The 11,561-nt window shown below is 57.3% G+C and overlaps 5 protein-coding genes across 5 annotated transcripts; 2 read left to right on the plus strand and 3 right to left on the minus strand.

Annotated features, from left to right (window-relative positions):
- Positions 1–4: 4 nt before the first annotated feature.
- On the minus strand, positions 5–2,376 carry BDY17DRAFT_315204 (microtubule associated protein-domain-containing protein; the record flags this gene model as incomplete). The annotated part of the gene is made up of 2 exons (XM_033735892.1): positions 5–2,212; positions 2,266–2,376. The coding sequence occupies 2 exons, from the start codon at positions 2,374–2,376 to the stop codon at positions 5–7; spliced, it is 2,319 nt and encodes a 772-aa protein (XP_033592902.1).
- Positions 2,377–3,331: 955 nt separating this feature from the next.
- BDY17DRAFT_321140 (phosducin) lies at positions 3,332–4,264 on the plus strand (the record flags this gene model as incomplete). Its single annotated transcript, XM_033736561.1, has 2 exons — positions 3,332–4,188; positions 4,246–4,264. The coding sequence occupies 2 exons, from the start codon at positions 3,332–3,334 to the stop codon at positions 4,262–4,264; spliced, it is 876 nt and encodes a 291-aa protein (XP_033592903.1).
- A 356-nt stretch (positions 4,265–4,620) lies between these two features.
- BDY17DRAFT_291285 (glycine cleavage H-protein-domain-containing protein) lies at positions 4,621–5,386 on the minus strand. The gene is made up of 3 exons (XM_033732644.1): positions 5,146–5,386; positions 5,024–5,086; positions 4,621–4,964 (listed from the first exon to the last, which is right to left on the minus strand). Exons 1-3 carry the CDS (start codon positions 5,264–5,266, stop codon positions 4,639–4,641), a joined length of 510 nt encoding a protein of 169 aa, XP_033592904.1. The 5' UTR covers positions 5,267–5,386; the 3' UTR covers positions 4,621–4,638.
- Positions 5,387–5,444: 58 nt separating this feature from the next.
- On the plus strand, positions 5,445–6,199 carry BDY17DRAFT_291288 (37S ribosomal protein-like protein Mrp17). Its single transcript, XM_033732645.1, has 3 exons — positions 5,445–5,584; positions 5,655–5,689; positions 5,759–6,199. Exons 1-3 carry the CDS (start codon positions 5,561–5,563, stop codon positions 6,057–6,059), a joined length of 360 nt encoding a protein of 119 aa, XP_033592905.1. The 5' UTR covers positions 5,445–5,560; the 3' UTR covers positions 6,060–6,199.
- On the minus strand, positions 6,200–11,441 carry BDY17DRAFT_291291 (nucleoporin Nup186/Nup192/Nup205). Its single transcript, XM_033732646.1, has one exon. It carries the CDS (start codon positions 11,324–11,326, stop codon positions 6,356–6,358), a length of 4,971 nt encoding a protein of 1,656 aa, XP_033592906.1. The 5' UTR covers positions 11,327–11,441; the 3' UTR covers positions 6,200–6,355.
- Positions 11,442–11,561: the final 120 nt, after the last annotated feature.

Consider the following 11,561-nt stretch of genomic DNA (forward strand, 5'->3'; position numbering starts at 1 on the left):
CGTTTCAAAACGTCTCCACCCCCTCCCCATCATCCGTCCAAACCCCCTCGCTGATCCTCTCATACTGCTGCTGCTGTGGCGCAAACTGCTCCCGCTGCACCCTCTTCACCCCACCCGCGCTCCTCTCCTCCCAACCCGGCGCCGGCCGCTTGGATCCCTGCTGCTGCTGGGAAGGCGCTCGCGCATATCCCTCCGCCTCCTCCGTCTCCGACGTATCCGTGTACGACTCCCAATTCTCACTCCCGCAGACCATCACCACGCTGCTGGCGCCAGCAGACGCAACGGAAGATGTATTACTCGGGTGCCGGGAGGGAGGGGCAAGGGGGTAATCGGATCTAGGTGGGGGCTTGTGGGCGGTGTAAGCTGCTCGATGAGAGGGGGGAGGAGGCATAGGCTGGAGGCGGTGTTGGGAGGGGTGCTGTTTCGTGGCGTACATGTCGTGATAGGGGTCTTCGGGGTCGACGTGTCGGACTACACTTGCGCTGCGGTCGGGATGGGGCGCGTTTTCTTTGTCGTAGGTTGGTGTGGGCGTGGGAGGGATGAAGAGGTCTTTCATTTTGGGCGGCGGGGGGGCGGTTCTTGCTGTGCCTAGGCGGGTGGAGGTTGCTGCTTGAGGCGCGGCTTTGGGGCGGCGTTCGGGGGAGTTGTGGCCGTCGCGCATGGCGCTCATGGGCAGGCGACTGGCGCCGGGGATTTTGGAGGGGCTGGTTTTGGCGGCGTGCGTGGTGGTTGTGGTGGAGGCCGTGAGGCGCATTGTCGACGCGGCCAGCTGACTCCTACTCAGCGCAGCGGTGGGAGTCTTACTCCTCGACGGCGGCGGAGCGCCTCTCAGCGTTCCATTCCTGCTGGGTGGCTGTGATTTTGCGGCGCTCTTGGGCGCGTCTCTCGCCGGCGCCAGCGCATTCGGCGTCTTGCTTCTAGCAGGCGGTGCTTTGGCCGGCCTTGCCTCGAGTTCCTCCAGGTATGGCTCGCCGTGCACGCAGAACGGCCTGCCGTATTCTTCCTCCCACGCCTCTAGAGTCTTCTTCAGCTCGGCCTCCACTTTGGGCAGCTCCTTTGTAATGCGCTTGCGCATCTTCTCCTCTCGCAACAACTTTCCGGGATCGCGCTTCTCGCCCGATTTGGCGCCTTTGGCCATCAGTCGGCTGGCGTCGTTGCTGCTCTTCTCTAGATCCTCGCGGTCTTTGATGAGACTTCGATGCTTCTCCACCGCAGCCAGAATCGGCGCACGCTGGCCCTTCAACGCCTCTAGCCGTGCGATTTCCTGTTCGTGCGCGGAGAGCAGAGCATCAGAGTAGACGTCGGAGAAAGCTGGGGCAAAGTCGAGCATCTCCTCTTCCGAGAAGTACAGGCTGTCCCACAGCTCCTGAAGCTTGAATCGCGCATCCTCGACAAACAGATGGAGGTTTTGCTTCTTGAGCTCGTTCAGCCGCGACAGCTCGTCTTCGTACTCGTTGATGGTGCGTAGGCCACATCCGCGGTTTGCTGACAGGAATTGCTTCCGTTCCGAATCTTCGATACCGAGACGATCCCAGAGGCCTTCGATGGTCGTCTTGAGCTCCTTCAATCGCTTCTCGCGTTGTGACTTCTCCGCGAGCAGCTTGTCCCGCTTTGATGCCAGTCGCTTGAGATCATCCTGATGCAGACCCAGCTGCTCTGGTGCTTCTCGCGCAAACTGCACAATCTGACTGTCGACTTGTGCCTGAGGTGTGCCGAGTTCCGACCACAGGCTGATGATTTCGTCCGCCGTTTGCGTGACCGTATTGACGCGCTTGTTGTACTCTTCGTATACTCGGGTGAACTCATTGTCCAGCTTGCCCACGTATGTCGGGGACAGGTCGAAGTTGGGAGGGATTTTGGCATTCGGAGCGGTGGGGGGAAGTTTGATGCCGACAAACGCCGGCTCGAGATGTGAGGCGTATGACTCGAGCGCTTCCACCAGCTTCTTGACCTGCTCGTAGCGCTCGCGATGTAATTTGGAGATGGCGTGGTGCTTCTCTTTCAGATGTTGGATACAGTCGAGCAGAGGAAAAGTGACTTGCAGTCCATCGCGTTCGGCGTCAAAGTCATCGTCGGGTCGGGTGTCGTCGAGGGAGCGCTCCATCTGGCGAATGGTCTTGACGAGACGTTGCGCTTCCTCTGTGAGGTCGTGTTTCTCTTTCGCGACGAGGTTGAGTTGGTTGTGTAGGGTTTCGGAGAGGGCGGAGAAGAGCTGTGTCTTCGCATTAGTAGGCGGCATGTTGGAGAAGTGTGTTAGCATCTCACCTCCGACTCGCGTGAATCGCGCTCATGACTGGGCACGCCAATCTCGTCGAAGAAGCCATGCAGGCGCTCGATGATGGTCGTCACCTGTTGAGACAGATAGCTGGTGTCCATGGCGTCGGCATTCGTTGGCGATTGTCTCAGGCGCGTAGCTTCAACCCGCCGATCATGGACGTGGGAAGAATGTGGTTGCTGCTGGCGAGCCTATCGGCCGCTGCGGATGTGGTAATGATTGCAGGGCAGCAAGTGACAGCGTCTCGCAAATGCGCGAGTTTGAGGCAGTGATGGGAGAACCAGTGTTTGTGCCTTTTGCATTTCAAGTTCTTTGCGGATCAGGTAAGCTGGAGCTGGTCGATCGTCGGAGCGTGGATGATGTGGTGCTCGCAAACAACGGGTCGTTGTCCCTGGCAACCCCCGGTCGAGGCAACTTTGCCGACTCCCTCTATTCCTGTGTGACATTGCATCGCACTGCATCCTGATGATTACGAGGAGATGTCGTGTTCTGTCGCACGAGGAATGGGCAGTTGTGTACAATCAATGGTGCCTGGCCTGTCTGATAAAAGTTTGTGGTGGCCGTGTCCCTCTGGCCAAGGCGTCCCTGCCGGCCGCGTCGAACAGCCTCTTGTCGAGTTTGTAGAGTCTCTGAAGTTCAACACTGCCAGACCTCTAAGCAGCTGGTGACACTCTCCTCCATGGCCACGTGAAGAACTACCGAATGGCCGTGTATGAGTAGCTTTCGCGGTTGGAAGAGTTTGGTGGAGGAAGAGCTGCACGTCGGCGTCCTGTCGTGGCGGGGCCCCCACTTCTGCAGCGTCAATCCAACCGCACCTCAAGATCTTTCTCCTCCAACGACCTTCTTGGTCTCGACACTCCTCACTTGGATACCACATCCACGGCGGAATGCAAATGACACCATGAGCCGGCTTGCTAGCCTCGCGAACGCTCGCAACACCTCGCATTGAGAGCTAAAGGCCAGCCAACCATGACCCTCCACCTCACCACAACCCTTCGATAAGCACATCGTGCACCCTCTACCTCACCACTGAATCTCCCTCCCTACTCTGTCGCAATGGCTACCGAAGAATTCAATCAACTCCTCAACGGCTCCTCCTCCCGCCTCACAAACCATCCCGAAGACAACGACGTCGCCGAGCGACTTTCTTCCACCCACCTCTCCTCTGACGAAGATGATCGCGCTCCAGCTGCAACTCAGCACCCGGAAGATGATAACGAGCCCCTGTCCAGCAGACCGTACAACACTGTTGTTCCGCAAAGGAGGTATCAGGCTAATACGGGGCCGAAGGGGGTGATTGCCGATGCGCAGAAGTTCCGCGAGGCGAGGAGGGGGGTGAATGGTGCGCAGAGAATGAATGGTGGTTCTGGGATTGCACAGCAGGAGGACAAGGACGCGGGAAAGAAATTTGGCGATCGCGAAAAAGCAGAGAAAGGAGAAAGGTCAGATGATGACTTCGATGGACTGGACGACGACGAAGACGACGAGTTCATGGCGAGATGGCGCTCGAGTAGAATGCAGGAGATGCGCAAAGGCGGCGCCTCCGCATACAAGACCCAAACAACCCAGCGAGGAGCACGAACATACGGCTCCCTCTCCACCGTCGACGCCGCCGGCTACCTGCACGCCGTCGACCACTCTCCCCCCGGCACGCTGGTGCTCGTGTACATCTACGACGACGACTCGGACGTGTCCATCGCGATTGAAGAGGCGCTGCGCGACCTTGCGCAAATGCGGCCCAGTGTCAGGTTCGTGCGGCTGCACTTTGTGGAGGCGGAGATGGAGCCCGCGGGCGTGCCGGCGCTGCTGGCCTATGTGGATGGAGAGAAGTTTGCGGGCTTGGTGCCGGTTGTGGATGAGTTGCCTGATGAGGGGGAGCTGAGCGCGGAGACTTTGGAGGGGGTTTTGAGGAGGTATGTTCTGATTTGTGTTTTGCTTTGCGATGTGAAGGTGACTGATGAGATTTGCAGACATCGGATTCTGCGATGACGATGAAGGGAACAAGACGGACTTCAGTCCATTGCGTTGGATTCGCCCTTCCCCACGCAGGCTGTCTGTGAGGAAACACAACTCTTCCTCGCTCTGAGAGATATTCCAGCGCCCTGAGGCGCAGGTGTGGGGCACGACAGGATACATGCGGGAGCCTGATCTGGACAAGGTGCTATGATGACAGCATTTCAAGAGGAAATAGCACTCGGAGCGTAGGTGACATCAACCCTCAGAGCCAAAGGGCTGGCAAGGAGAGGACTGCATGCACGTTGGAGAGGAATTTGACATGCGAGTTCAGTGCGATACACGCATAGCACTACGCATAGCACCAACCACCCCCTCCCTCACTTCAATCCACCCCTCCCTCCATCAACTCAATGCTCCTCCGCCTCCTCCGTAAACTTGGTATAAGCCTGCGAATCCATCAACCCCTCCGTCTCACTCACATCGCTCAACTCAATCCGCGCCAACCACCCGTCCCCCTCGGGACTCGCATTAATCGTCCCCGGCTTCTCCTCCAGCACCGAGTTGGCCTCGGTAATGCGGCCCGACACAGGACTCAGGATGTCCGAAGCGGATTTCACGGACTCGACTGCGCCGATCGTTTCGCCTTTGCTCACTTCGAGATCGGCGGTGGGGAGTTCGACGAAGACGACGTCGCCGAGGGCTTTGGCGGCGTAGGTGGAGATGCCGATTGTGCCTTGTAATGTTTGTGTTAGAGGTGGAGGACTGAGGGGAGTGGAAGGGAGTGGAGGGTACCTGTCTTGCCGTCGCTGCCAATTTCAATCCACTCGTGGTCTTCGGTGTACTTTTTCTCGAATGCTGCAATCCCGTCTTTTAGCTGGCTGTCTACCGCACGATCTGTAGAGGGGAAGGCGTACCTCTCGCGCCGACGCAAAAGGTTCGTGTTGGGTGGGAGGTGCGTGGGGCTTGCTGCCATGTGGGACGCAGAGAGCGGGAGGAGAGGGTGGTGAGGCGTTGTATCGCTCGGCTGGCCATCATCGTGCGGACTGTGCACCGAGCACACGTGACAAGATGGGGAGAGGTATGTGATGCACTCAGCAGGGTCGTCAGTTGAGGAGAAGTGCAGGGTATCGCTCCAAGATTGCTGTGAAGGAGTTGGGTAAGAAGTGCGGTTGGACATGGCCTAAGAGCGAGCTGGAGGTGGACTATCCAATGGCCGGAGATTGAGATAAGATTAGATCTTGACTTGCTTGTCGACCTCTCGCGCTTCTTTTCCCTTTCATTCCATACCTTCTCTTCTCTTCCCATCACCAATGATCCCGCGATAGCAGCATGCTCTATGAGCTCATCGGCGTAGTAAGTCGCACCTCGTCGCACACCCACATCCACTCCCAACCCGACACCCACTAACACGGGCAATCCACAGGTCCGCCCCGGCAGACAACTCAGCGAAATCAAAGAGTCCGTCTCCCCCATCCGCATCCCATCCCATCCCCATCCTCCTCCAACCACCCTCTAACAACCCACCAGAATCGCCCGCACAACCGGCAACCTAGTCCTCACCTCGGGCGGCGTAGTGCGCGGCATCAGCAACTGGGGTACCTTCCTGCTCCCGCACCCGGCCAAAAAACTCGGCGCAACGTACCACGCCGGCCACTACTTTATCCTGCGCTTCGACGCCGCGCCCAAGACTCAGCATGTGGTGCGGCGCACGCTCGGCCTCGACCCGCGCCTGCTGAGGTACAGTCTTGTCAAGATGGGGAGTAAGCTGGAGGAGATTAGTGATGTGGCGGGACGGGCGGAGTGGGGGGGTGGTGAGGCCGGGCGGTGAGATGGGGTTTTCTTGATGGAGGGTTGGTCTTACGTGCATGGGATGGAGTGAGGAGTGTGTGGGCATGCTTTTGCATGGTGGGAGGCTTTTTATAGAGTATCAATGATTCAAATGCCAAAGAACGCCAGTTGGACTTCTTTCGCCGCGCTATGCAACAGTTCACAATCCCGCTTTTTCACTATAAGACGTTAGCTAAACCCATTCACCCTCGATGTCCGTCTATACGCCGGTTCGTCATCCTGAAATCACAGTCAGCTTCATCTCACAACCTCACATACTCATTCAAAGGGAGCAAATCATACCTCAAGAAACCCAGTAACAAGCAGCAGCGTCCCAAACTCCTCGGCAACCTGCAACGCCTCCTCCTCCGGCGGCCCCGCCGTCTTCTGCACCGCGCTCGTCCGCTTAAACACCGCCTGCATACTAAACCTATTCTGCTGCAAAAACGCCTTCCCCTGCTGCAGTACGTGCGCATTTGCGGGCCCACGCGCCATCACCACGGCCGTCACGACGCGCAGCACCGCGGCCAGCATGCGGTAGAATTCGCGCAGCGCCGCCGGGTTGTCGATGTCGAGGCCGATGTCCGGGTCGGTGGAGAAGAGCTTGCTGTCGGCGATGCAGGGGAAGAGGCCGGAGTTGAGCACGAGTTGCGTGCCGTCTGCTGTGGCGGTGATGCGGAGGAGGAGGGCGAGGGAGGTGTGGAAGTAGGCGACGGCGGTGGTGAGTTGGTCTGCGCTGTCGCTTTGGAAGGAGGTCGTTACGCTGCCGAGGCTTTGGTCGAGGAGGACTGGGAGGAAGTTGAGTTTGCTTAGGGCGCGGAGGATTGCGGTGGTGGCTTTGGAGAGTTGGAAGAGGGCTACGACGCCGTCGAGGAAGAGCAGGGCGGAGACGCGGGTGACGCCGCGGCCGGAAAAGGCGTCTTCTGTTACGACGGTGATGAGGCGCTCGCCGGTCGTTTGGATGAGCTGGAGAAGCTGTTTGGCGTTGGGAGACGGCGATGCTTGTCCGTTGATTATCGTGAGTGGCAGCGCGGCGAGAATTGCACAGCATGTGCGGTAGCAGATGTCTCGCAACGCCAGCCCGGACCCGCTGTCCGTAACGACCTTCAGGCATACGCGAAAGGCTGCCAGGAGTCGTTCGTGCGCGAGACTTGCGTTTCGTGTGGCTTTTCCGTCAATGTCACTGGCGGCAGCCACGGGCACGAGCGTGAGAGTCAAGCGCGCGAGCAACGCCGCGGCATCAAGACTTTCGGATAGCGCTCTTTCGAAGCGAGGGAGAATGACTTGGAGGCCCTGTAGAGCTATGGTGCTGAGCTTCGCCCCTGAAAGCCCGTTGGAGGTCGACATAAGCGAGAGGAGGTCCGTCCACGCTTCCAGCGCAGTGAGGCGGGCAGCTTGAATCGAGCGGAAGTTGTTCTGGCTGGTGAGAGATGCAAGAATGGCCCGCACCTCATCGTCCACTTGCTGCTCGTCGTGTGCTTCCTTGATCAGGCCGGCGTGAAGCATCTCACGCTTCCGAAGAATGAGGAGCTGCTCTACCATGGGAAGGTCGAATGCTCTCGTTGTCGTCTCTGCATCGTCTTTGACGCACATAGAGAAGTCGGTATCTTTGAAGAACTTGGTCGTAGCAGTAGATGCAGCGGCCGTGTCCAAGTCGAAGAAGTCGAAGAGATCAAACACGGAAACGGTGCTTGCTTGTTCTCCAGTCGGCAGTTTGATCGTTCCAAGCAACGCACTGACAATTTTCTCTTGTACGGAATAGGCCTGCGCTTCATTTGCAGTCCGAAGGTCGAGCGAGCCGTATTCGAAAAAGTCTCGGCGAGTGCGCAAGAAGTCCTCGACGCCCTTGGCGGAGCTGTCGAGCAGGAGCGTCGGGTCCTGAAGTGCCACCTGGTCCCAAAGGGGATTGGAGAAGACCAGCAGTTGATTCTGCGACGAGGCTGATAGGTATTCCATGGTCCGGAGTTCAGGCAGGACAATCGCAGCGGTCAGAGGAGAGAGCGCAAGCTTGAGAATGATATCTGCGCATCCACGCTTCACCGATAGGAGCCACGAGACATTGCTATCCCCAATGGCGTACGGGGCTTGAGCTGCATAAGCTGCAACGCTGTGGAACAGTGACTGTCCTTGGCTGAATGAGCCGTTGGGATCGATGCTGACAGTTGGTCCGCTGCATGTGAAGCCCAAAAGACAGTGGGCAACAGATGGTCGACCACCGGCCGTATCCAGACTGCTGTTTAGCACATCGACAACTGCTCGGGCCTTGATCAGCTTCAACGGCTGCTCACCGGTCTCGAGATCCCATTCGAAGACCTGGAAATGAGGCTTCATCTCCGCAGCGACGATCTCGCTCCTGTCCGCAAGCTTGCTAACCAGTCGATTGCCGAGACGCAGTCTGCCACCATTCGCGTATCGCGACGGATCACTCAATTTCCTCGATGCACATAGCTTCTCCAGTAAGCTCAAAGACTCCAGACCAAGGTCCACGTTATTGCTGGCGGCGAACGAGACGACGTCAGCAACAACGTTCAGCTGGCTCAACACCACATCGTCATATGACGAAAAGGCCGAGTTGACCAGCGGCTTTGAGCGAGTGGACGCTTGCGATCCCACGAATGGCCGCACGATGTCCAGATAAGTGGCTTGGAGCTTCATCGCCAGGTTCATGGCCTGCACACTCCTGAGTGCCGCTTGCACGCGTGGTGAATGAGGATCAAATGAGTTCAAGTCATCGACGTTTTGCTGCGCCGCGCTGGCCAGGGCGTGGATGACGTTGTTATTGAACATCCATTCCATGACCCTTGCAAACGGGTGCAGTCTCGTGTACGCGGCGAGAGATGTCGTCTTGATTGCCGTGTCCACGGCGACGTTGGCGATATTCGCGAGCGCAACTAGATCCTCGTTGAATGTCGACAGGGAAAGACAGATGAAATTGAGACAAGCACACCGTAAGACGTCCACTTGCACTCGATCGTTGCCAATGGTCATGGCTGGCTGTGTGGATTTGAAGACGGTATCAAGGACGAAGTCGACGTAGGCGTCAATTCCGGCATGCCGGTTTGCTGCACCGAGGTTCTCTGGGAATGGCAGCGTGTCCTGTGTCAATTCTGAAAGATTCGGCGAAGGAGTAATTAGAGCGTTCAAGAGATTGACCAGTCCAGTCGCAGTCTCAAAGTTTGTTGCAAAGTTCATCAGATACTGTCGTTCAGGGGGCGGTCGTCCTGCTGGGCGTGGGACAGTTGTAGACCCTCCTCCGGGTGCGCCGCCGGCAATCCAGTTGTCCAGCAGCACCCACATACCATCGTTCACTTCAGTCACCTTGTCGGTCAGGAGTGCCGATAGCAGATCAAAACAACTAGCGTGCACGCGAGCCTCATTCCCGGTCGATGCAAGTTGAAACAAGGTCTCCCCCAGGTGAAAGCTTTGCCCTCGCAGAATCCAGTTTCGAGCATCCGGACTGATTCGACAGATATGCGAGGCAAGTCGAAGGTAGGCCTCCAGCATGATGTATGTCTCTGGTTCGATGAAGTTCGCTTCCGCAGAGTCCTCGCTCGCCACCTGATTCGGGTTGACAGCTTTGTTTCGCACTGAAGAGGCATAAAGTTCCAGCTCAGCGAAGATTTGGGACCAGCTTACAGAGTACGTTTTGCGCAGTCTTCCCGACGACATGGTGGTGTCCTCAAGCAGGAACAGATGGGCTTGGTTGCCGGATTTCTCATCGCTCGCAATCGCTCTCAGCAACTCGCAGAAGGCGGCAACCCGAGGAGTAGGCAGTCGTTTTGAGGTCCATGTCAAGAAGCCATAGAGATTGCTTTCCCGATCCGACCAGAAATCTTGAGCGGCGTCCGCATTATCTTGGTAGGCGTATGACACGATGACCAGGAAGCGCTCAAGAGAGAAATCCTGATGTTGCTCGGTCTCTGCGGGCCTAGAGAAGAACGTTCGCCTGCGGTCATCCTCATGCGTCTGCATGCGCCGCAGGTCATCCGGCATGTTGGTGATGAACGCATCGCTGAACGCCTGCAGCTCACTCATCATCAGGTCGGCAAACTCTGGCGAAGGCGGGACAGACTCTTCCGGCACGCTGGGCGTATCTTCCAGTAGGAAACGAATCAGGCCGACCTTGGCCGGATCGTACCAGATCTCGGGCTTGAGGAATTGGCAAGCAGCCAGTAGGAAGTGGAAGGGCCGCTGTGGTAAAGTCTCTTGGAACAGCTTGGAGCGTTCTTCTTCGTCCTTTTGGCGGTCTGCCACCCGCAATGTCTGCGTACTTGTGGGATCGATGAATCTCGCGCTGTACTCTGCCAGCCACATGACCGTTGCCACTGCTTTCAAGGTAGGCATTTTCCATTGCTGCTGATTCGGGCCCGGGCGGAAGAGGTTGTAGATTGCCTTTGCGTCGTTCAAGGACGTGGTGCCTTCGGCGCTTATCTGTGCGGCGCCACAGTTGAGAATGGCGAGATAATGGATGGCGACATCGATGGATCCGTCGAAGGCAGCAGCTCTACTGAGCAGAGAGCGAAATTCGGAGTGGTCGACATGGCCCCCTCGCATCAGGTAGGACATGACTGAGGCCAAGCATTCGTGCTGGCGTACAAGAAGCAACCTTTGCCCGAGGAGTGCATCCACTATGTCGCCTTGCATGTGTACGCCCGTCATTATGGCAGTCTGCTGATGATCGGAGATCTTCTTCAGGTATCCTTCCACTTCGGTGAGCCCTTCCAAACATCGCTGCCAGAATGAGGACTGGCCATCTTGTCGTTGCACCACCCTCCGTACGAGCTCTTGAAAGGCGGCACCGATTTCGTCGCCTGCATCGAGATCCAGTGTTTGCAATAACAGCAAGCGAAGGCAGTCCAGCAGAACGAACCGCTGTCGTTGGAAACGCAGCAGGGCGCGGTAAGGAAGGTTGTTGGTATCTGGTAGGTTACCAGCTTCACCCTCCACATCTATGCACAGCTTTGCCGCCTCCAACTCGTCCAGATCAAGCTCATCAGATACTTGAAGGGCTGCTTGCCGAAACTCTTCTGTGACACGGTATTCCTCATCCTGAAGCTTGAGAATGTCCGGCTTCGGTGCCGTGGACGGATTGACTTGTTTCCGGCTCTCCTCACTCTTTCTCTTCCTCCCCAACAGCTTTCTGAGATCTTCAACAGTCGCATCGAGCTCCGCCGATAGTCTGTCAAGCGCTGGCAATCGCTGTTCCGTGAATGCGATCAGGTCGCGCTGCAGATCCTGGAGTCGTTCCATCGCCGAATCGGGCTCCATACGGGGCCACTCGCGTGATTAAAGGTTGACGGCGATGAGGAAGCGACCGCTATGGAGTTGCTCGGATTGTGTCGGACGCTGTAGTGAATGTTACGGCGTGTAGCATACAACAGACTCCTCAATGTGAAATTCACAGAAATTCGAGATGAAGTTGGAGACGCGAACCCCAGCGCGGCTCGATCAATAAAGTCGTGGGACAGATATTCTCCGTCCCGAACTTCACCTCTCCATCCCA

This window comes from Neohortaea acidophila (genome assembly GCF_010093505.1).
Source record: "Neohortaea acidophila strain CBS 113389 unplaced genomic scaffold BDY17scaffold_2, whole genome shotgun sequence".
Lineage (NCBI taxonomy): Eukaryota > Fungi > Ascomycota > Dothideomycetes > Mycosphaerellales > Teratosphaeriaceae > Neohortaea > Neohortaea acidophila.

Bases quoted from the DNA above. Each gene is read 5' to 3' on its own strand.
- BDY17DRAFT_291285 (XM_033732644.1), bottom strand. From the start codon at position 5,266: ATGATGGCCAGCCGAGCGATACAACGCCTCACCACCCTCTCCTCCCGC. The intron at 5,087-5,145 runs GTACGCCTTCCC...ACGGGATTGCAG, and splicing joins CTTTTGCGTCGGCGCGAGAG to CATTCGAGAAAAAGTACACC. The intron at 4,965-5,023 runs GTACCCTCCACT...AAACATTACAAG, and splicing joins TGGCAGCGACGGCAAGACAG to GCACAATCGGCATCTCCACC.
- BDY17DRAFT_291288 (XM_033732645.1), top strand. From the start codon at position 5,561: ATGCTCTATGAGCTCATCGGCGTA. The intron at 5,585-5,654 runs GTAAGTCGCACC...GGCAATCCACAG, and splicing joins TCTATGAGCTCATCGGCGTA to GTCCGCCCCGGCAGACAACT. The intron at 5,690-5,758 runs GTCCGTCTCCCC...ACAACCCACCAG, and splicing joins CAACTCAGCGAAATCAAAGA to AATCGCCCGCACAACCGGCA.
- BDY17DRAFT_291291 (XM_033732646.1), bottom strand. From the start codon at position 11,326: ATGGAGCCCGATTCGGCGATGGAACGACTCCAGGATCTGCAGCGCGAC.